The sequence below is a fragment of the Ovis canadensis genome, chromosome 18 (genome assembly GCF_042477335.2).
Source record: "Ovis canadensis isolate MfBH-ARS-UI-01 breed Bighorn chromosome 18, ARS-UI_OviCan_v2, whole genome shotgun sequence".
Lineage (NCBI taxonomy): Eukaryota > Metazoa > Chordata > Mammalia > Artiodactyla > Bovidae > Ovis > Ovis canadensis.
The window spans coordinates 35,855,951-35,879,868 of NC_091262.1; the positions used below are offsets into that span (position 1 = coordinate 35,855,951).

The window sequence follows — 23,918 nt, forward strand, 5'->3', positions numbered from 1 at the left end:
AGGGCAACCCTGACGTGGACCCGAAAGATGCACTAGGGAGTGTACGTGTGCACACTTGTGTGTGGGAGCTTTTCATGTTATTTTAGTCAACAGTCTTTATTATTCATATATCCATAGAAACAAGAATGTAGCAGGGGGAGGTGGGAGGGAGATTCAAGAGGGAGGGGACACACGTACACCTATGGCTAATTCATGTTGCTGTCCGGCAGAAATCAAACCGATATTGCACAGCAATTATGCTTCAGAAAAAAAGAACATAGCAAGGTGGTCAGGAAGTATGAAACAAAGATTTCTCATAGAGATTTATAATCACAACTCTGTGTACATCTGGGAGCAGGCTGCCCACCACCATCAGACCTTCCCACCAGCATCAGACGTTTAACCCCCAGCATCAGGCCTTAGTCGAGCATCAGGACCTCCCCCAGGATCAGACCCTAGTCCAGCATCAGGACCTCCCCCAGCATCAGACCCTAGTCCAGCGTCAGATGTTCCGCCCCCAGCATCAGGCCCTCCCCCAGCATCAGGGCCCTCCCCCAGCATAAGGCCCTCCCCCAGCATCAGGCCCTCCCCCAGTATCAGGCCCTCCCCCAGCATCAGGCCTTAGTCCAGCATCCGGGCCCTCCTCCAACAACAGGCCCTACCCAGCATCAGGCCTTCCTCCAGCATCAGGCCCTAGTCTAGCATCAGACATTCCCCCAGCATCAGACCCTAGTCCAGCATCAGATGTTCTGCCCCCAGCATCAGGGCCTCCCCCAGCATAAGGCCCTCCTCCAGCATCAGGCCCTCCCCCAGCAACAGCCCTACCCAGCATCAGGCCTCCCCCAGCATCAGGGCCCTCCCCCAGCATCAGGCCCTAGTCCAGCATCAGGCCCTCCTCCAGCATCAGGCCCTAGTCCAGCATCAGGCCCTCCCCCACCATCAGGCGTGGCAGCCCCACTTGTCTGACGCTCCTGAGCACACTTAGGCAGCCCCAGAGCAACAGGACAATAGTTCTTGCAGGATGTGCATCTTTAGGAATCACCTGCGGAGCAGCAGCAGCTGGGGTCTGTTTCAGGCCAAGGAGAGGCAAAGAAGAGGCATTTGTGCCAGAGGCAGCGGTGGGTGTGGGCACGTTCCCCAGCTCTGCTGTCTCCCGGAGGGGGCTTTGCTCTCCTGCTCTTCTCACATGCTCACTCCAGGGCCCCAGGGCTGTGTCCTTCCAGATTCACGGTCTCCTTGATATCTCAAGCCCAAGTCCTGAGTTGCGTCCCAGTCCGGCCTGGCAGAGGGCTGGGAACACCCAAGCTCAAGGGCTGAAAGGATCCCAGGGGGACAGCCGGGCCCCAGCGGGTGGCAGAGCAGGCGATGAGGGTGGCCGCCCACAGAGAGCCCCACAGCAGCACTGGAAGGAGAGCAGGGATGCCTTAGCTCACTTGGGGACGCTGCCTGGCCTCAGCACTCAGATGTCACCCCCAGCAGCTCTGGGGACACAGGAAGCCGGTGAGTGACACCACGCCACTCAGGCCGTGTGGGTGGGCACTGCTGACCATGGCCTCGGTTTTTGTTCCGGTTCCAACTGTCCCTCCAAGGGCTGGTGGGCTCCTCCTCCGAATGGCACAGATATTTTCTTTGTGGGTGAACACATCCCGGCTTGTTTCTGTTGGCACTGTTGTTGCTCTTCGTGTGTTTTCCTCTTTTCATCCTGTGCTTGCTGCTCTTCTAGTTTAACTTAGGAGCAGCCCCCTTATTTTCTGCATTTCCTAGTTGTCAGCGTTCCCTGGGGCTTTCCAGGTGGCGCTAGCGGTAAACATCCTGCCTGCCACTGCAAGAGATAACGAGAGATGTGGGTTCGATCCCTGGGCTGAGAAGATGCCCTGGAGAAGGGCATGGCAACCCACTCCAGTATTCTTGCCTGGAGAATCCCATGGACAGAGGAGCTCCTGGGCTACAGTCCCTGGGGTCACAAAGAGTCAGACACGACTGAAGCAGTTTAGCACACACGCAGGTTTTAGTTCAGTCACTCAGTTGTGTCCAGCTCTTTGCTGCTCCGTGGACTGCAGCACTCCAGGCTTTGCTGTAAGTCACTGTCTCCTGGAGTTTGCTCAAACTCATGTCCATCGAATCAGTGATGCCATAGAACCATCTCATTCCTGCTGCATCCACCAGAGAGGTGGCTGGGGCTCGGCAAAGTGCATGGTCCCACTGCGTGGATGTGAACCTGCCCTCACCACTGCCTCACCGCGCGACCATCACTGTCTCCTCCTCTGTAAATCGGGAGGTGGCAGCACCTGCTTGGTAAGGGGCACACACAGCATCTGGTATACAATCAATGCACCATCCAGCTCAGTGTTGTATTTACTAACAAGAGGGATAGCACTGAATAATCTGCTCCTTTTTCTCTCTTCTCCCTTCACTGTGCTCCAGACCACATTGTTTTACTCACCCTGTAAATCCCACACCCAGCAAAAAGAAGACACTCAACAAATATCTGGCTGAAGAGGCAGGGACATACCCTGTCCTTAAGGAGATGAAGCCGAGAGAGACGGGGGCCTGATGATAACACTGTGTGATGAGGAAACCCCAGGAGGACCTGCGTGGCTGTGGGCTGGGGTGGGGGGCATGGGCAGAACCCCTCATGAGCTCCTGGGTTGGGGAAAGTGGCAGGAAGGAGGGGATGCTGTTCCTTGTGGGGTGCCCACAGATCGTACCTCACTCCTCTCTGATGAGCACTTAGGCCGTTTCCAAACACTTGTCACTGTTCTGGAGGAAACAGTCATTGCCCGGCTCCTACTCAATCCGTTTCGTAGAATACGTTTCTCATCGGAGTAAGCATCTGCTTTACTCATTCCATGCTCCGTTCATCCACCCATCCAGCCAGCCCTCTGTTCATCCACCCGTCCACCCATCCACTCATCAACTGATCTGATCATCTCGGACCCTAGAGAAGACAGACGCCTCCTCCACTCCTCCCAGAAGGACACCTAGCATGAGTGACAGGAGCCTCATGGGGACAGCGGGGGAGACACAGAAGGGACATACATGCAGACCCTCCTCCCTCTGAACGGTGAAGCACCCACCTGGTCCTAACGCCTCCTTGCTGGTGTGTCCAGGCCGGCCCTTTTCCTTCTTGCCAAACCAACGACCGATGGAAGACTTGATGCCCTTCTTCTTTGGGGCTTTCTGGCTGCTGTTGCTGTTGCTGGGGTTGCCCCCGGGACCGTCCTGAGAGCCTGTCGCACTTCAGGGAGAGAAAATGACCTTTAACAGTCACCCTTGTGCAAACACACACCCCTCCATAAGACCTACTGATAGAACCGGCCACCCAGCAACACCCACGCCTCAACCTCGCAGCAGACAGTGGAGTCTCCTTCACCACCCACACTCCACACGAGCAATGCAGGCTTCCGGCCACAACCAATGGCCCAGGAAGCTGAGATTCTCTGACTGGAGCCCTCCCCCAAGGAGGGAGGTCTTCACTCCAGACGAGCTGGTGCAGAGGGCGCCCTGACCCTCCCTCAGGGTCTCTGCTGGGCAGGTGACGACGCTCCCAGAGAAGGCGAGCTCCCCAGTTCTGGGCAGTTCCCCCCGCCTCCTGCAGGGTGACCGTCCTCGGCCGTGGCAGGAGAGTGATGGTCACTGTGCAGGGCTGCTGGGCAGGTGACCACATGTGCCCTCCATCGAGTGCTGCCTGGCTCACGACGGGAGCTCAGCAGGTGGGGGTCTGAATGAGAACAGTGTCAGTCACAGGAGGGGACAGACAGTCTCCTGAGAGGAGACCCCTGAGGAAGAGGGAGGGACCCTCAAGAGCAAAGCCGAGAGGCATGGACCCGTAACCATCAGGAACTCGCCCCAGGCCTGGCAGACCTCTAGCAAGAGCCGGAAGAGACCTCCCACAGGAGTCGACACGTAGAGACAGATGTTTTCTAAAATCACTGAGGTCACTGAGCTCTTCTCCCCCAGCACCTGAAGTTCACCACTAAACACAGGCACCGAATCCAGTGGGATTCCTTTACAACCCTCCTTGCAACTCTTTCAAGACAAGAGGCACAGGGCTCCTGAAACTGACGACGAGGCGAGCAGGCCCCTTACTTGTGGGCGTCCCTGATGTCCTCATCGCTGGCTGTGCGCAGTGAGCCCGTGAGCCGGTCCAGCCGAAAGGACCGCAGCGAGGCGGAGGTCGAGGTTTCACATTTGATGGTGTCATCTTCTACCTCTTCCTGTATAGCTGGCAGCTGAGGGAGTGAGGTAAGTGTAAAATTGGCTAACAATAGACTGTGTTGAAAAAGGCTATCACACAGGCTTTACATTATAACCAGAAACTTACTTGAAAATATATTAGCTATGCTATCCGCCAAATACAAAAAAAAGCCTTGTTCCAACTTAATGCCATCTTAAAGGACTGTTTGTTCATGAGAAGCGGGGCCGTGGAGCAGCGAGAGCACCCCACTGAGTGCAGAGACCCCGGACGGGAGCCTCCCTGCAGCCGGGCTCTGCACTCCCTGAAATCCAGCGACCAGATGGCCCTGCCAGGCAGGACAGCAGAGCCACGCCAGCACCGAGAACCCTGCATGGCATGAACTGCCCTGATGAAAGGACTGTGCTCATCGTCAGATGCTGCTCGGAGGCACCACTAGCGAGAGTAAGAAACCTCTTAGCAAAGCCGTCCAGACCTTTCTATTTGAAGGAGAAAAGGAAACAGCTTGTACCACCACCCAAGATCATTTGTAGTGATGACGCAGGTTACTGAACCCATGACAACAAGTCAAACACAGAAAAGGTACCTAAGCCCTCCATGCGAACACCATGTGTCTGGCTTGTATTTCTCAGTAACATACAGACCGGGGGCTACACACTGAAGTGCTTACATCCAGTTTGAGTGTCATTTGTTCCCTGGGGTTTACATAAAGCTCTCCTAGGTCTTCACTAAGAAATAATCTTGTATCAACCTAGAGGGGTGGGCTGGGGAGGGAGATGGGAGGGAGGTTCGAAAAGGAAGGGATGTACGTGTACCTATGGATGGTTCATGTTGAGGTTTGACAGAAAAGAACAAAATTCTGTAAAGCAATTTTCCTTCCATTAAAAAATAAACTAAAGAAAAGAAAAAGATGATCTCGCCTGGACTCCCAGCTCTTCCGCTAGTCCTGGGTCTGAAGATAGGAAAGACACTGGTGGCAACAGTGTGGGGAACAGATGAACCCCTCAGGGTCCAGACAGGTCTCACTTATACATTTGGGTGTGTGGTTAAGCAGGGGAGCTTTGAGGAAACATGCATGGCAAGTATTTTTATAAACAATGAGCGTGTTGTTTTAACCAACTAACCAGTCCTTTTTTAATGGGATTCTGTAAAGAACACTGGTCCCGTGCAGCCCCACAGGAGCTTGGTGACAACAAAGTGACTTAGTGCAAAATACAGCTGAACTCATTTAACAGCAGCTGGATAAACTGGGCACCCTCCCCTGACCTCTACCAAGAAACCTCAGACAACAAAAGGCTACAAAGGCTAGAAATTATCCACATGGAACTGAACGGGGATCAATCTCAAATTCAAGTGAAAATAAGCACTTATAAAATTCAGAAAACAACAAAGAACAGAGCAGGGAAGTGACACACCTGGGTTGACTATGGACTCAGTGGAGACAAACACCTGCCTTAGAGTCAGAGGCCACGGCCACCCCTTCCCCCGGGCCTCCTCCTAAGGAAGGCTCTGGGTCCACAGCCTGGCCGCCCTCCCCCAGGATGGGAGCCGCCCCACTGGTGCCCACATGACTAGGATGGGCAGTGCCGTGTCCTCACTTACCAGGAGGGCAAAGCAGGCCACAGAGCAGGCGAGCGGCACACCCAGGGCACCAACCCCAGGGTGATGGCGCTGCTCTGCTGTGCCCAGCAGAAGGGCTCCCGGGCACTGAGCTGCCTGAACTGGAGCACGGCTGCCCGAGTCCTGCAGGAAGGCCCCAGGAGTGCTCGATCAGCGGGCTGGGAGTGGGAGAGGGACAAGGAAGGCCAGCCCTCGGGGCACTGGACTCCAACAACAGGGGCTCAACCAAGTGACCAAAGGGGAGAAGCAGCGAGCTCCCTCCTGATGCTCCCTCCATCAGGGATGCCGTGATGGACACGAGAACCTCTGGAGCAAAGCGGGCTGGATGGCACCACAGGCTCTGATCAGACCAGTCCGAACCACACTGCTGGGTGTGGGAGCCTGAGCACGGTGCTCGACCTCTCTAAGCCTCAGTGTCCCTGTCTGCTGAATAGGGATAACAACAGCCTGGACCTCACCTGGCGTCTGCGGGATTAGATGACAGACTCGGAAAGCACTCGACACGGTGCCTGGCACACAGAGTCTCCTGCACACTGCTACCCACCGTCATTAAATTGGCTTCCCCCAAATCTAACTTCTATGGCTCTGATTCAGTTTTTTGTTTAAAAAAAAACTCTAAGCGGAAATTCCACGGTGGTCCAGACGTTAGGACTTGGCACTTTCACTGCCAGGACACTGGTCTGATCCCTGGTTGGGGAATTAAGATCCCATAAGCTGTGCACCATGGCCAAAAAAATAAGTAAAGAAAAATTTTAAAATAGTAAATAATACTGTGTCTATTATAAATAAGCATGAGATGATTAGAAGGCAAACAAGTGGGAGACCGGCAAACTGTTACAATTGTCCCAACAAATGACCTATTTCCAACAGAACCATCAGCACCCAGTGGTGGGTGAGTTTCATTACTTCCATTAAAATGTCAATTATTCACCAGTACATAACCACACAGTGTTCATTCATGTAAAATGATAAGGACTCTCTAATACTTCACAGAGAAACAGAGGCATGCTAAATTACTAAATAGTTTACCTTTCAACAATGCTTCCTTAAATCACTAGGCTGATAGATGCATGCAAAGAAATGAAGAGAAACCAGATTTCTTGCGACTTTGAAGCTAAAAATTCAAGAATCAGTACAGACAAACACAGTATACCAAAAATGATGGCAAACATATAAGTGAGATGAACATTTAGAGAACATGTAACTGGAAACAGAACATTTCTTTGGACCACAGAAATTAAATAAGCTATTCAAGATTTACTAGAGAAACACTATAAATTATTACTCAGGAAGATACAATTCTATTACAACCTCATGATCTATTAAAGCACAGCATTCTGTACAATAAAGGCCCTTAACAGTTGTCTATTCTCAGCCAAACTTCTCTATAAGTTAGTTTCTCTTCATAGAAAACATGTTATACTTTAAAATAGTAATTTACCTGGTGAGGAAGTTACCATAATACCTATTTGAACACTGAACAAATCGAACCATCTATTGGACATTAACACAAAATTCTTACCTAGAATTTGATTTAAAAGTTCTCAAAATGAATGTATTAAAGCAGGTTCCCTGTGAAAATATGTAAGAAAGAAAGCTAGCATAATAGCAGGTGCAGTCTTTACATTTTATTAACCATAGAAGATGCTTTTTAAAGAGTCTAGCAGAGACATTAACTGTGCAAAAGGTGATGAGATTTATAGTCTTAAAAACAAGCACCAACACAGAAAGGATTTTGTGTCAAAAGTCCATTAATTCTACACTGAAGAAGATCATTTCTTTAAATAAGGATAATCTCATTTATGAATGACACATGATATGCGGTTTAGGATCCATCTACATTACGCTTGTAACTGCATAGTGCTATGCTAATTCAAACTTACTGCTATGGGGGAAAACACCATTTGATGAGACATGAAGACAAAGCACAAACCCGACTAAGGGGACACCTGCTGTGGACCACAGCGCTGCTATGACCAGAGCAGGTGGGAGGACGGGGAAGGGGAGACGGATGGGTCAGCTGCAGCCTCGGGGGCGAGGCGGGGCAGTGGTGGGAAGCTGGGGTCTGGATTGACAACCACTGAGCAGACAACAGGATGAGCCAGGAAATCAAAACCACTGATGAAAGCAGACACACCGTCAGAGAACTCCAACAGCAGGACAAAATATACAGAACTGTTCTTTTACAAACACTCGGAAAGAAATCAATCGTGAAACTACAGAGAAATCGTCACAGAATTTTAAATATCAACTAATTAGCCAACGAAGCAAATTATAAAAAGTGTCTCCAAAGACCACAAAATGGACTAGTTACCACTTCACATGCCGCTAAATGATTCACAGTTAATTTAATTATATGCCGACTAACAATGCAGCTAACATGAAACGGGTGGTAACCAAAAAAAAGTGAAAATACAAGCGCAGTTACAAAGCAGAGTGTTGTAAACATGAGTTCATGGGGTAAACAGCAATGCACTCACAAAACCTAAGCTAAACATGGAAGAAAGCTGGAACTTGTGCTTTAGAGCCGCACACTCTGTCACCAAAAGCCCTAGGTCGTCATCCCGTTTTCAGACTCGGAAGAGTGAGGAAGCTAGACTTCTTCACTGGGGCCCTGGGGCAGCGGGCTTTTAACCTGGTTTCACACGCAGAGCTGGCCTGAGCGCGCGGCCAGGCCCATCAGCGAGCAGACCAGTTGAGATTCCTAAGCCAGGGGTCTAAATATCAAGACTCATTTGTCGCTGTGTGATTATGGAATGATTTCTCTCAGTCGTGTCCGACTCTTTGCGGCCCCATGGACAGTGGCCTACCAGGCTTCGCGGTCCATGGGATTTTCCAGGCAAGAATACCCGAGTGGGCTGCCATTTCCTTCTCCAGGGGATCTTCCCAACCCAGGGATCGAACCCGGGTCTCCAGCATTGCACACAGACGCTTTACCGTCTGAGGCACTAGGGAAGCCCGATTCAAGACTAGGCAGTTTTAAAAATCTTAGACCTCTGAGCGAGCAAATGTACCTGATTTTCTTCTGGGTAAAAAGAGAAAAAACAAACAAACAAAAGAAAACCAGTGTGCTCCGGGAGGGACGCGGCAGAGAGGAGGCAGACACATACCAGAGTCATGAAGCCCAGCTTGTCTTCTTCTGGCTCAGGGCTGGGCTGCCTCCTTTCGGGCATGGAGCGCCCTCTGCTGGGCGGGAAGGAGCCGGCATGCGAGGAGGCGGGATCCAGGTTGAGGGAGCTGGAGGATTCAAAGCGCCGAAGGTTGCTGAAGCTCCCACTGCCCACCCTGCTCTCAATCCCCTCTGCCCGCTGATCCGTGTTCTCCTTGTCTCTGTGGATGAACCTAAAACAGAATAAAATCATCACCTGCCTTTGTCAGCAGAGGAACATGTCTGGACAGCAAATGTGGGCTTGCATTCTGTGTCACGATTAGCAAATTCCAGGAAGAGTTGCTCAATTAACATCTCAGCAAAAAGGTTCAGCTTTCTCTCTTTGGAATATTCTCAAACTTAGAATTACTTATCATTGAGTCTTACAAAGTGGCCCCTCATCATTCACGTTTGATTTGACTTACTGACTCTAACATTCTGATGGGGCCTGGGTGGTGACTCTCCCTGTGAGGAGATACCTGAAGCTGACCACATTTACCTTCCCTGCTCTCAGGGCAGAGATGCACGTGAGTGCCTCAGAGCTTTTCCACTGGGAATCCGGAACTCCGTATAACCAAAACAGCCATTCACGAGCAAGCTGGAGTTTCTACACACGTCTCCAGACCAGATGAAGTGCTGAGTTGCACTTTTCATTCTGTTTTAAGCTTGTGTATGTGCAAACGCATCACTTGATGAAGTTCTCCACCAGCTTTGTGTGAGTTTCTGGATTCAGGTCAATGTGCTGCATTGACCTAGAATTCACAGTTACTGCTCTTCTCCCCTAATGTGTCATGGATGATTTTATATACAGATTCAATGCATGATTATGCAAATAAAATGATTTTCCAATTAAAATACAAGATCCTTACAGGTAGTAAACTCTCCAGTTTCACTTCTACTTATACATCTTGAAAGTTTTTCACTGTTGACAAGTTGATGGACAGAATTTACCATTTACATCAAGTCAACTTGTTGCATAAGGAAAAATCATTTTTACCTGACAAGTTGCTCTAAAAATAAAAATATTAATACAGAAGTGTTCCAAATTTCCTACAGGGATGAGGAAAGACAATCTTTCTGAGCTTGTCTGTGCTCAAACACGGCCCACAAAGCAGTCTGTCTCAGCGTCAAAAGTACAGGCGGCACCATCTGCGTTTGCTGGTTGTGCCATTCACACCTGCCATTTCCCTGAGCCCCCGCACTCAACTGGCAGGAACGGGCACCTCGCCAGGGGTGACGGGATGAGAACAATCTGAGCAGCAGCTCTGCCAGGTCCTGTGCAGGGTCACCGGCCTGCGGCCACTCTGAACGTGGACTCGGGACAGGAGGCACAGCTGTGCGGGTGTGGCACCAGGCAGGCCTCGGGGCCCCAGCCACCCGGCTGCACCCAGACCCAGGGCCCCCTGCTCACCACGAGGAGGGCCTTTGGGTTCTATCCTGTTTTGTAAACTGTTCTAACTGCCAAGACTGGGTCTAAAGAAAACATTTTAAATATACTGATGAGATGAGAAAAACTCAAACACATGTCCTTGGGTCACTGTCTTACAACAAGCCAATCTTCACAGTGTATTAAGTTAAAAAGGAAAATGCAGATCTGAGTGGGAATTTGCCAAGCCCAGAACCCCAGCTTTTCTGTTCCAGGTGGCTTTTCACCAGAACGTAGAAGGCTCCGAGGGACACACGAGGGCGAACCCTCAGTGCTGGAGGGTGCACAGGCCACAGGGGACACTGCCTCGGCACCTCACCCACCTTGGGGCCCAGAGCTGAGGGGGGGACACCCCACAACGCCCCCCCACAGAGTGCTGACACCACACTGTGGACAGAATGCCCTGGCTGACTGAGCTCTATAATCAAGGGCAATCTCAGAACTGAAAATTCTCGAAGCAGACCTGAAGTCAGTTTTCTCACTATGGAACACTCAGACTTCTCTAAGCAGAAGACAGCTCCTCAGAGAAGCCGAGCCTCCGGGGAGCTGGGCTCAGGCACACCCACCAGATCTCTTCGTTGATCCTGTCCAGCTGCTTCTGAATCTTCCTGGCCGGAGTCTTGGCATCGGCCTCAGCGCGGGGCGACAGCAGAGCGGGCATGCTGAAGAGGGTGACCCGGTCACCCTCGCCGTCTGACACGCCCTTGTCAGTCTCGAACAGCTGGCCAACGTTGGCCAGCACGCTGGCTTGCTGCTCGCGCTCCCAGTCCTGATCTTTCAGGGGCTGCACCTGGGCACGAGAGGACCAAGTCTCGTCAGCAACATTCTGGGCACCTCAAGTCTATCAGGAACTGAACACAATTTTACATGGAAGCCCTGACTTTGGACAAATGGGCCCTGCTTATGAGACACTGCCATCTCTTAAGCGAGCAGTACTGAAGAAACGGGCAGGAGGAGAATCCAGTTCCTAGATGGCCTGGTGACATTGAGGTCTCAGCGTGGATGGAAGGCAATCCTATGAGGTTATTCACAAGGGTGGGCTGATGGAGTCAGAGACAAAAACCGAAAATTACAAAATATATCCTTGCTTCCATCAGCCAGGCTGAAGGACAATTAGAAAATAAAACCCTTCAGCTCCGCAGCCGCTGGGTCCACCCCACCGGTCATCACTGGTACTAGTTCGCCGAGGAGTGCCGTCCTCGCGGGTTCCCAGCCCTCCGTTTTCCAGGCTGGTCTGAACACGCACAGACAGGAGTGAGCAGGGGCAGCCAGTGGATGGGAGGGCCAGCCTCCCGTGGCTCTCCTCTCAGGGCACAGGCCCTCGGGCTGTTCTGGGGATGGCCCCTCACACCGCAAGGGCGCCTCTGTCATCTGAGACGCATGCAAGAGTGCCTGCTGGGCCCCGTGCCGCCCTCCCGCTCTCACACCTCACACCCTTCTCTCCGCAAATCTCCCCCCTGCCCCACTCTCACCCAGGTCCTGCCTTGTTTTCCCAGACATGACCTCAAAGCAATGGAGGGGCAGCCTCGAGCTGCTGGCTTGCCGGCTCCCTGTCCCCCGCGGCCAGTACCTTCGCTTTCTGTCTTCGTCACGACCCCTCCCCAGGGCTGGGCCACCCCTTTTCCTGGCTCCAGGACCACCTGCCATCATTCCTGCTCCGCTCCAGTGAACTAGCTGCCTATGGGTTCACCCTCATCAGCCCGATCAGCACATCCTCTCCACTCTCTCGCCTTAAAATCGCACATTTTTGAACATTTTCATTCTGAGAAATTGTACTCTAGGTGTTCCATAGCAAATAGAAACACTCAGAACAATACTAACCCTTCTAAACCATAATGAATAAGAAGTTACATCTCAGGTGTAGAAAAGCTTCTGGAGGAAACATGGCAAGCCATTGACGACAACGAAGTCTATGGAGAGAAGCTGGACTTGGGCTCTGGGTTCGGGTGGTGGGGGACAGGACTCACTCTATTGCCCTCGCTCCTCTCATTGCTTTAGACTGTTTCCATGGACCTCACATGCATTCCTGGGCATTCCTCACATTCATTCCTCTACACCCCACTTCACTTCCTCACGGGGTAAAACAGGTCAAACGGCCAAGTTTCCGAGTCACTCGACTCAAACTGGCAGCTCTGTGCTGTCAGCCATGGCAGTCACTCGCCTTGTGCAGCACCCTGAGGATGTGACGCAGGCCGGTGCAAAGCTCGATGTGGAAATCACACAGATTTCAAGACTCGCAGTGAAAAAAGCATGTAAAGCAGCCCGCTCATTTTTAGGAAATTTTAGATTGTGTGTGTGGCTCCTATTATCTTTCTGACGGACAGCACTGTCCACGTGAAACGCTCATGCTTTGTCTCAGCTTTCGGGTGAACCCAGAAAGGACTACTTAGAATTCTGAACCACACACAACGGCCACACACTCTAAATCTGCCTATAATGCAAATCACATTCAATGTTCAAAACCAGAAATGCTATACACGTTACAGCAGTGGACTAGCCATAAGGAAAATGTAACTCCACTTCCGCTAAGCATCTGCAGTAACTGTAACAATGAACCCAGCTCAGTTCAGCTCTTAACACATTTCTAAAGGATTTAGAGATTTAAGGACCTTGTCGTTTTGCATTTCTTCTAAATGCTTTTTTGCATTTTCAACTTCCCATAGGAGAGAATTCTGAAAAAGATACATACAGTGCTTTAGAGTCAATTCTTAACAGACGTTTCGTGGACTGCGGGATGGCTACTCTCCTGTCTGAAAGCATAAAGCACCTCGGGATGAAAGGCGGACCTCGCGCCCAGAGTGAAGTGTCGGCACGAAGCGGGATGACAACTGTTAACACTAACTTGTACACAGAAAAACTCCTCCTTCCCCGACTGATCTTCTAGATCCAAGGAGGCCAGGTCCCTGGGGTAAGTGAAACTGCTTTATACTTGCTTTCAGCTTTTGCAGTTCAGTGGTCACTCAGGAAACTGGCGCAGGTTTCACATGTAAAATTCAAACCGGAGACAAAACTATCCCCACCTCAGGGCCAGCCCACAGGTCAGGGTGAAGAGAGCTCTCTAGTGAGGTATGGGTGTCATCTTGGGTTTTGTGGGGGAAAAATGTGCCGCAGAACTTGTAGTGACCATGGGTCTCTCTCAGACAAGCGTCGCCCGAGCGCCGACCTCGGCGAAGGTTCTGGGCCTCGTCTTTAGGGCACCGGTGCAGCTGGGACAGGTTTTCCCTGAACCTCCACCAGACTGTTGCCCACTGAGCTGCTCTGATAGAAGTTCTCAGACATTTTCCAAAGCAAATAAAAAGAGAGATGGCTGGAGTTGGAACATGAGAATGCTTGCTTTTACTTGCTTCAATCTTTTCTATCACATTATATAAAAGATCCTGAACTAAACTTATTGATTTGGCTGCATCGGGCCTTAGCTGCATCATGCGCGATTCCTTTGATGTGATTGCCGCGTGGCACGTGGAATCGTAGCTCACCAACCAGGGATCGAACCTGCGTCCCTGACCTTGCAAGGCAGGCTCCCAGCCACTGGACTGCCAGCAAAGCCCAGAAATAAACTTCTAAGAAAGAAACGAAGGGGTGAGGGTGGACCTAGAAGAATGTTCTAGCACAGCGGCTGGTAACATCGGGGCCACTGGTGATTCCGCTTCACTGATGCTTTCTGGAAGGGTTGTGGGCACACATCTATGTCTGTTCCTTTACACACTGCCTGTGGATGCTGTCACGCTTATTGACTAGCATGAAGGCATAAGGCATCAGCATTCAAATCTTTTTAAAGCAAAACAAAAGTTTACTTTGAATTGGCTTAGTCATAAACAGAATCCCAATCTCAACAGCTCTGAGCAGCAGTTCTGAAAGTAAGGAAGTGCACCCCTGATCAGGAGACACTGAGCCTCTCTGCTAAAGCAGAGAGGGAGCCTCACCGAGGTCTCATGATGGGAGTCAGAACCACAGCCCCTGGGAGCCCACATATGAGGCTCTGCAGTCCAGGCCCAAGAACACAGCTATGGTGGGGACAGTACTGACACCTGAGGCTGGACCTGGGATCCCCACTCCAGTTCCTGGATGGTCAGTACCACTGTGTGGCCAACCTTTCCGGGAAACCTCTCTTAGGGCTCTCTAATGCGAGCCTCCACCATCGCCCTTTCCTGGTGGGCCTTCTGTTGCAGCGCAACTACGGTTCTCCTCCTGCCTAGGAGCAGCCATCCTACACACATACCCCACGTCTGGACCAGCAGTTTGGCATGTGGGACTCCAGCGCCACGTCCGAGGCAAGCACCTCCACACCTGGGCACCATGCCTTCCATTTCACGGGCCTCGGGCTGGCTCCCTTAGGTTTGAGGGCCACTCGTAAGGTCCAACTGTATGCTGAGCAGCTCCCCAGCCTGGCTGGTCAGAGCAACAAGCGTCCTCCTTGAACGTGGGGACCCCCTGGCCCCTGCCCACCACCTACGAGAGACCACATCTGGCCCTACTCCCGAGGTTGGGTCCCTGGAGCAGCAGACAGGGCCACACACGCACACTGGACGGCAGAGACAGGAGCAGCGGAGAAAGGCAGCGCCGGCCCCGCCCAGCCGCGTCTCTGGCCCACAGGCCCCTCTCCTCCATGCTGCTGGGTCTCTCTCCCGCCTGTCGGCCAAGAACAGCGTCAGCTCCGCTCGCAGCGACCCTGTCCTGATGGTACGCGGGCTGTGACCCCAGGGGCGGCAAGCGGGCCATGCTCTGTGCAGACCACTGGCCCCGGGCTCGCGGGGGGCACACCCGCACGCCTGCTCACGCAGCCAGCGCAGCTTCATGTGTGACACGTGGGTGACGGAGGGTGCTGGTGACCGGCTCGTGAGAGGAGAGGTGCTCCCCTGGCCCCAGGCCCCCTCCTCAGACTGCCTGGCGCAAGCCAGCGCGGGCAGCAGGCAGTGGCAAGCACGGGACACACGAGGGCACACGTTCTTCCTTCCTAAGCTGGGAGGTAAGTTCCAAAAGTTTCGCCTCCTTAGTGGCAGAGCTTCCGGAAGACAAATGTTCAGACTGCAAGGCCCACCTGGGACAGACAGCAAAGATGCCAGGGGAGAGAGGAAACCAACCCTTGAGGGGAAGCTCACAGGCAGGAGGGCGCCCCCTGGCGGCTGTTAGTGACCCTGCTCGGGGAGGGTTTGCGAGCACAGGATACCACCCTCCTCTGGAAACTGGCCGGCCCCTCAGGTGCTCCCTGAGCTCCAGGCAACTCTCCAACAGCCAGGCCAGCACAGGCCCGGCCCGCCTCTCCATGCCCAGCCAGTGCCCACCAGCAGTGCAAGGCAACACCTATCCCACCAGAAGGATGGGGTGGCTGGCTGGCTGTGGGCACCATATCCCCAGCAGCGCCACGTCTCCTGGACGTGGCCTCTCACCCTCAGGCTCCTGGGGACTGCAAGCTGGGAGTGGGGCCCTGGGTCTGCACCGTGCCCTGCTGTGACTTATTCAACAATATATAAATAAAGAGTTAAAACTGTGTTCATGACAGAGCTATTTTGGCCATCTCTTAACGAGAATGGGATCTTTTTCGTTCTTTATCCTGCTAGGCTTTGAGTTGCTGACTGAACTCTGAGCAGCAGTGACTCGGAGCTGAAGCAACCTGGGGACACACAGAGCACAGGACAAAACTGCAGGGAAGTTAACGCAGGGATGACACGGGAGCGGGGACTGTCTGACACTCAGGGAGCGCTCCCATCGCAGACGGGCAGCACGACCCCCGCGTCTGCGCTCCTTTGTGGACTGAGCAGCACGGGGAGGGGCACAGTGGGACAGCAAGGGAACAGGCCCTCCCCGCGCCCGTCCCCCGGGGACCAAGAGCAGCACCTTGGAGAGCACAGCCACCGGCTGAGCCAGCTCAGCCACCACTTCTGTCAGCATCTGCTGCAGCTTCTGCTCTGCCAGCTCCAGGCACTCCTGCAGCTGTCGGTCTTTATCCTCCTTCTACAAAGGGAGAGCAGAACATCAAAACGGGCCAAGCGGTGCAGCCTCTGCCGTTGTTAGTAAGCTGAGACAAAACCTAAATGCATGAGTCTACAGGATTATTTCTGTTTCGGAAGCCGCATCAGGGTAATTTTTCTCTCAGTGTTCCTGGGCTTGGTCTCAGTGGGCAGAACACCTCCTGCCAGAGTATTTGCTTTTCCAAACGTCTCCAAAGAAGTCTTAAAAAAAAAAGTTCTTATATATTAAAGAAGATCAGGTTTCTGTAGAAGCTTATTCATTCCTATTGACAAGTTAAGGGTCAGTACTGACCCTTCTTAAAACATCACCAGAATCATCATTTGAAGGGAACCCTACTGACCGCAGACGGCCATCAGCTTGTAAGCCAAAATATGGCTTTCATCTCCTCTGAAATACAGACCTGATCAGAGTGTGCCTGGGGAAATGCCAGTCAACTAATATTTGTAAATGCATGATTATTCTTTTAACAGATCTTCTTACTCAGAAAACTTGCAGTGTATAACATTTAGACAGATTCTTTTTTGAAAAAGAAAAAAAAAATGAAATGATCTATACGCTCGGTTTCCTGAGAGGTTAGCATTTATTTCTAAGCAGCTTTCTTATTTTTTCTGTATGTGTATTACTCTATGTACATACATAAACAATAAGATGTGCTTTAAAACCCTCAGAAAACAACAGCATATGGTACGTAGTATTTTCTGATCTGCCTTTTACAGCCATTATTTTGTATATCGCAATGCTCTTAATTAGCATTCCGCATCATACATTTCAATGGCTTTCTAGTATTTTATTTTTGTAGTGGGGCCAATGATACACTTTGTCACCCACCAGACTGACTCACTTTGTTTTGGAGAAGCCAGATTTGGTTTTCCTGATTAAGTCCTGATTCAGTGAGACCACACAGGAACAGGAGCAAGTAAAGCTCACCAAACCACAGGAAGTACAAACCCTAATCAGACTGGAGCTCTAGCCCTGCCTGTTGTCACAGTGACCCCAGTTCCCAACAGGCAGCCAGCTGCTGTGAAGTTCCCTGCTGCTCTCTGCTCTTTCAGTAAAAATGCTAACAAGCCAACAGATTCAAGTCAAGTAAAACAAGAGTCAGGAGTGGAATTCCACAAAATGGTTAACCCAAATCCCAAATAATTCAAACCTCGAAGTTGCAGTCACCTTCAATTTTAAAAAACGTATTTCCTTTCAGTACAGCTGATTTATCATGATGTACATCCACACTTTTGAACGCAGTGTTTTAGGGTCATAAGAACTTTACACTGGGACTTGATTTCTAACATGGGAGTCACATGAAAAGGTCTTTACCTTCCTTCCTCTGTATTCACTACTACAGAAGTCAGACACAGTTCAGGAAAAGCTATTACCTGTCGATGCATAGAATCCTTATTTGCGATTTCATTTTCAAGTTTATCATGGAGGTTGTGCACAGAGATGGCTTTGCACTGTGCAGCGAGGTAGCGTTTCTCAAGTGTAGTGATTCTCTTCTCCATGTCCTCCTTCTGGGCCATAGCCTACACCAGGCATTGCAGAGGAGAAAAGGTAAGTCATTATCATAGAATACTCCAATACACTTAAGAGTAAAAAAGCGAGACTAAATCCTAAGTTTCAAATCAAACATAAAATTAGCGTCCTCAAAATTAAAGTCCTAGACATGGCAGTTTTCTGAGATGTGAGCAAAAACGCGCCTACCTCAAATGTCGCATTTGCCGTGATGGCACCCATCTGTCTTAACGTCTGTCTGGCCACTCGATTTACCAAGCTTCTTTTCTACATCAGAAACCCAACCAGCAAATAAAAAGTACACTTAACTACTCTGTCATTGCAAGAATTCCAGGAGGGAAGGTATCTGGCATGAAATGAGGATCTCTGTCTCCTACACCATACAGGCGGGCTTGACCCAGAACAGGGAGGGACCTTCAACAGATCCTACAGGGAGCTCTGAGGCTCATTCCTCAGGTAAAAGTTGGAAAAATCTCATGCAATTTCCTCAAAATTAAATAAGAATATTAATGAGTAGAAACAGAAGTCAAAGTGTTACACAACTGGGAGCAGCCTTCTCAAGCCTAGTTCTTCTCAAGCAGTTACACCCCATGTAGGAAATGCTCAAACCAGGAGCAGAGCTTGCTGCTGATGCGACTCCTGTCCACCGACTCAAAATCCATTTCAGGTCCCTCCATGCTCACTAAGTAAGCGATGTTGTCCTAACATTAAAAGTGAAAGGTCTTAAAAACGCTTTTTCCAGAATTCTCTGTGTATTAATCTCTGCCACCTAATCTCCTCCTGTTGCCAAAGAGTAGTGTGAACACGTTATACAAACATGTGCAAATATTTCTGTATTGAGTTCTCAGACAGATTACTCACACCGAGCTACTAAACAAGTACACCTGCTGTACCACATGTTGGAGGGGTGCACTCTGAGACGGTCTCACGGGGGAGGGGTGGGGCAGGGTGGGCGCTGTCTCTCTGCGCAGAGAGGAGAGGAGAGGCTCACAGGAGGAGGCCTGAGCCCCCAGCTCTCTTCTGTTTTCACAGTGACTGTTAGGGAGCTTCTCATAAATCACGACACCCGCAGACACGACCGCCAGAAACATCCTGATTCTGCATGGTTACACAGCACGGGCCTGAGGATCTGAGGGTGAGCAAACGCCACTCGACTTGTCTGACCGCTGGTATCACTGTCACACATCCTTTCAAGGAGTGGAACCTCAGAAAACTAGAGAAGATGTTCAGGCAAGCTGCCTCAGCAGAGCCCACACAGCATGTTCCCATCTCTCCGGGAGAGCAGGCTCCACAGATGTTCAGACTCATCTGAGTGAATCAGAAGGAAATTTCAGCATCATCGGGAATATATTCAGCAGGCAGGTAGGGGGATGAACTGGGAGACTGGGGTTGACATATATACACTACTGATACTATGCATCAAGTCAACAACGAGTAAGGACCTACTGAAAAGCACAGGGAACCTTACTCAGTGCTCTGTGGTGAAGTTAATGGGTAGGAAATCTAAAAGACAGGGATATTTGTGTGTGTGTGTGTGTATATATATATATATGATTGGTTCACATTACTGTACAGCAGAAATTGACACAGCAGTGTAAGCACTATACTCCAATAAATGAATGAGTGGATGAATGAATTTTTAAAAAAGGAACACACTAGGCCCCCTAGAACTTGTGGAAATGAGGAGTCCACACCCAGGGTGCAGCACAGCGCTAGGACTGCCCTCATGTTGGTCCACTGCCAACGGACCGCCTGGACCAGGCCTCTTCTACCCCAGAGACCTCGACGCAGAGGCGGGAAGGCAGCCAGTGGCGGTCTCGCCAGTGCTCTGCTCTTGCTCACGCAGCCATGCCAAGGCTGAGATCACGGGGAGGACAAGGGACCCACATTCCGCCTCAGGACAACAGACACGTCCACTGTCACTCACGTCACGGACGTCCTGCTGTAATTTCACTTTCACTTCCTTGGACTTGAGGAGGTCCTTCCTGGCCGTGTCCAGGTCCTTCTCCAGCTCTGTTACGTGGGCAGAGAGGGCTGCCAGGCGGTCCCTCATCTCTCTCTGCTCCCGAGACTTCTTCTTGATGATTTCCTGGAGCTCGACCACCTGAGCCAGGTCTTCGTCGCGGGTTCTCTAAGGGGGAAAGGAAACCTTAGACAGCCTTGTTTCGGGAGGGAGGGAACGCAGCACTTCCGGGAAATCGGTGAAGTCAAAACTGCCTTCTGCGCTCTGGGCTCACACGACCCTCACGGCCACTCAGACCTACATGGTGCATTGGTGAAAGGTCTCAACAGCCCCACACAGACTGGATAGTAAGACGAGAACCAGACAGAGAGTGAGACCGAGGACATGCCTTTCCATTGGCGCTTGGCATGTTTTCTTGCTTGTGATTTACATCAAGCACCCTGTCCATTAGTATCTTTTTCAGGTTATTCTTCTCTTTAAGAATCATCAGCGAAAACCAAAAAATTGCATCAGAATAAAGAAATAAGTAAAGACAGCAAAACTCCATTTGGAAAAACTCAACTCAAAACTGAAAATACAGCATAAAAAGAAAATACATGGTGATGCTATCCATCCCGAATAGAACCAGGTGATTGGAGTCAGAATTTGTCTCCTCCTGGACAAAGGGGTGCTTAAGAGATCCTGCAGCTCTGAGCCACAAGTCTAGTTTACTAGTCATTAAAATAACCCAGGTGGGCTGGTCCTCAACCAGAAAGATAAAGAACATCTGATGTCCACCACGACAGCCTTCATACTTTTTTAAAATGAAAGGATACAAATGACAAACTCTTGGACTGCAAGGAGATCCAACCAGTCCATTCTGAAGATCAGCCCTGGGATTTCTTTGGAAGGAATGGAAGGAATGATGCTAAAGCTGAAACTCCAGTACCCTGGCCACCTCATGAGAAGACTTGACTATTGGAAAAGACTGATGCTGGGAGGGATTGGGGGCAGGAGGAGAAGGGGATGACCGAGGATGAGATGGCTGGATGGCATCACTGACTCGACGGACGTGAGTTTGAGTGAACTCCGGGAGATGGTGATGCACAGGGAGGCCTGGCGTGCTGCGATTTATGGGGTCACAAAGAGGCGGACACGACTGAGTGACTGAACTGAACTGAACTGAACTAACTGAAATTACACGATGAATGATCCAACTTACCTTGTTATGCGTGGCACCTAATTCTTCTAACAAACTACACCTTTCAAGTGCTCCTCGTGTGTTGATGTGTGTATATACGTGAGTGCACTTCTTAGTGTAAGCTGCTGCTGCTGCTGCTAAGTCGCTCCAGTCATGTCCGACTCTGTGGGACCCCATAGATGGCAGCCCACCAGGCTTCCCTGTCCCTGGGATTCTCCAGGCAAGAACACTGGAGTGGGTTGCCATTTCCTTCTCCAGTGCATGAAAGGGAAAAGTGAAAGTGAAGTCGCTCAGCAGCGTCCGACTCTTCGTGACCCCACGGATGGAAGCCTACCAGGCCCCTCCACCCATGGGATTTTCCAGGCAAGAGTACTGGAGTGGGTTGCCATTGTATACTCACCCTCACACGCGGCTACTATAACAGAATACATTTAATTTATTTCATTGATCCTAACATCAAAAAATCTGCTTATTAACAGCTTTAAATTCTAAGTTTGAGAGGGGAAAAAAAATGTTATCCTAAAATAATTCTGTGACTTAGTTTTTAATTGCAAATTGATATACAGAATGTAATAAATCCTGAGACATTTATACCAACTAATACTTTTTAACTGGCGGCTTCCCAGGTGGACCAATGGTAAAGAATCCACCTGGCAGTACAAGAGGGCAGGTTCAATTCTTGGGTCAGGACAATACCCTGGAGTAGATGATGGCCACCCACTCCAGTATTCTTGCCTGGGAAGTCCCAGGAAAAGAGGAGCATGGTGGGCTACAGTCCGCAGGGTCACAAAGACTCGGACATGACTGAGCATGTATGCAGGCAACACTTTTTAACCATATAAAACTCTGACTTCTTACAGAAAAAAAGTATTTACAAGAATTCAAGAAGCTCAAAAGTCAACTAGTTACATAAATACATGCATCATCCACCTAACAAGGCTGCAAGTGTACAAATCCAGGATGGCCGGGTGGCTGGTACCTTCTTGTCCAGGGCCTTGTGGTGCTCAAAGAGTATTTTCAGAGACTTGAGCACCTCCAGCTCGCTGGTCATGCCGGCTGGGGACTGCGCCTGCCACTTGCCCACCGTCGTCTGGAGGGATGGTGTATACCGGGAAACCAGGAACTCCAGGTGCTCCAGCAGCAGCTGCAGGGCAGGGCCAAAGGAGCACCGTCAACCTCATGCTTGAATTCAGGGCCGATAACCCCTCTCAGCCTCATGCTACAGCGGAAACATGCTAAGGCAAGTCGGAATCCTGCCAGTTCAGTCTAAAGTTAGAGTGGACTTCCCCAGTGGCCCAGTAGCTAAGACTCCACACTTCTGCAGGGGTCATGGGTTTTAATCCCTGGTCAGGGAACTAAGACCCCACACAAACTGTAGCATGGACAAAATTGTAAGTTAAGAGAATTCCCCCCTCAAATGTACTAAAATTATAGTAGCTCTCATCATAAATTTGAAGCAAAGTACGCGACTCCAAACTGATCTACCCTGGTCTGCTCAGTGGGAAGATGTGAAAAATGACTTGAAAACCAGACAGAGTTTAAAGACTGCAACACGGAGCCCAGCGGTGACCCCCGCGGGGCAAATGTCAACACGTGAGAATTCCCCTACTGACCCTGGTGTTATTCCGCTCTGCATTTAGCAGAGCTATTTCTTCTTCTCTTGCAAGAAGCTGTTCCCGGCATACATTGAGTTCCTCTTCCGTAGATGTTGCCAACTCCTAGAAAACAGTGAAATGAGTAAGTAACTAAATGCAAACACAAATTAAAAAGAGAGCGAGACTCTGAAGACTGACCCTGTCAAGTCTCTCCAGGCTCCACACAAAGGGTCTCCCTGCCCCTCCAGAGAAGAGGGGGTCCACTGACCCCAAGACCACACAGACCACCACAACTCAGACCGGCCTTCAGCCTCCACCTCGACCTGGCAGGCACGCGGCTGGGGAGAACCCGGAATCCAAGCCTGCCTTCTCAAGACCCAGGGAAGTCTGAGAAACTTCCCTAAACATAAACCTAACAACAAAGTGGATAAAGAGATTCTTAAACGACACACAGACAAGTGACCTAGAACCGCTGGGAAGAGTGAGGAAGAAAGGTAACATCTACAAGGCCATCAGGCTTTGGAGTGTTCCTCTGGGAAAAAGGCTGATGGCACCCCAAGGCCATCTGTTAGCCTGACTCCATTGAAGTCACCCAGTCAGTCAATAAACTGGAGAAAATGTTAAATTCATGTTTTATGCATTTTATCACAATTTTCATGCACGCGGTGCCGTCCACGTGGTGAACTTGCTCAAACTGAACCACATGGAGTCTTTCATTCTTCTAGTTTTCTTTACACAAATAAAAAAATCCTGAGCTACATATCCCCTCCTACATACTGAGTATTCAGCACCTAGAACACTGCCAAACACTTGTTAAGAGGCATGTAGTAGACATGTGAAGCTATGAGGGTGTATGTTATACACATAAGCAGTAGGTACCCGTCATTAAGATACTGGACACACTGTTCTGTGCTTTGTAAGATGGGAGAGGTTAAGGGGCTTAGCCTTTCTGCTTCAAGGACTGACTCTAGAGCTCAATCCACGTGCCCCAGTGACTCCTCCAGACAGTGTTTCCCTTCTTGTGGGGCCCCTGCCCGTCCTCCACTCAGCCCCTGCACAACCACTTACAAGGTCAACCTGCTGGGGTCCATCTTGCCCAGAAGGCCAAAATGCCTGGCCGGCAGGGCCCACAACCATGCTAACAAAATGAAACACAACTCCAACGCTTCACCAGGTGAAGGCCAATCCGACGGGCCCAGCCCCCGGCTGCTCTCACCTCAGGCCGCTCTGCTTCCAGGACTTGGGCCGAGGCCAAGTTCTTCCTTGTCTTGGCCTTTGCCTTGGGGATGCAGCACTGGAAAAGCGCCCATAGGCGGGCCCTCCTGCGACCCAT

At 50.6% G+C, this 23,918-nt stretch overlaps 1 protein-coding gene across 1 annotated transcript; it reads right to left on the reverse strand.

Annotated features, from left to right (window-relative positions):
• Positions 1 to 289: 289 nt before the first annotated feature.
• LOC138423750 (liprin-alpha-1-like) lies at positions 290 to 23,918 on the reverse strand. Its single transcript, XM_069560040.1, has 16 exons — positions 23,802 to 23,918; positions 22,604 to 22,708; positions 21,964 to 22,134; positions 21,387 to 21,402; positions 21,013 to 21,061; positions 20,199 to 20,301; positions 19,775 to 19,978; positions 17,712 to 17,858; positions 16,204 to 16,320; positions 15,312 to 15,393; positions 13,389 to 13,555; positions 10,935 to 11,158; positions 8,905 to 9,136; positions 4,069 to 4,211; positions 3,057 to 3,217; positions 290 to 1,801 (listed from the first exon to the last, which is right to left on the reverse strand). The coding sequence occupies exons 1-16, from the start codon at positions 23,916 to 23,918 to the stop codon at positions 1,740 to 1,742; spliced, it is 2,100 nt and encodes a 699-aa protein (XP_069416141.1). The 3' UTR covers positions 290 to 1,739.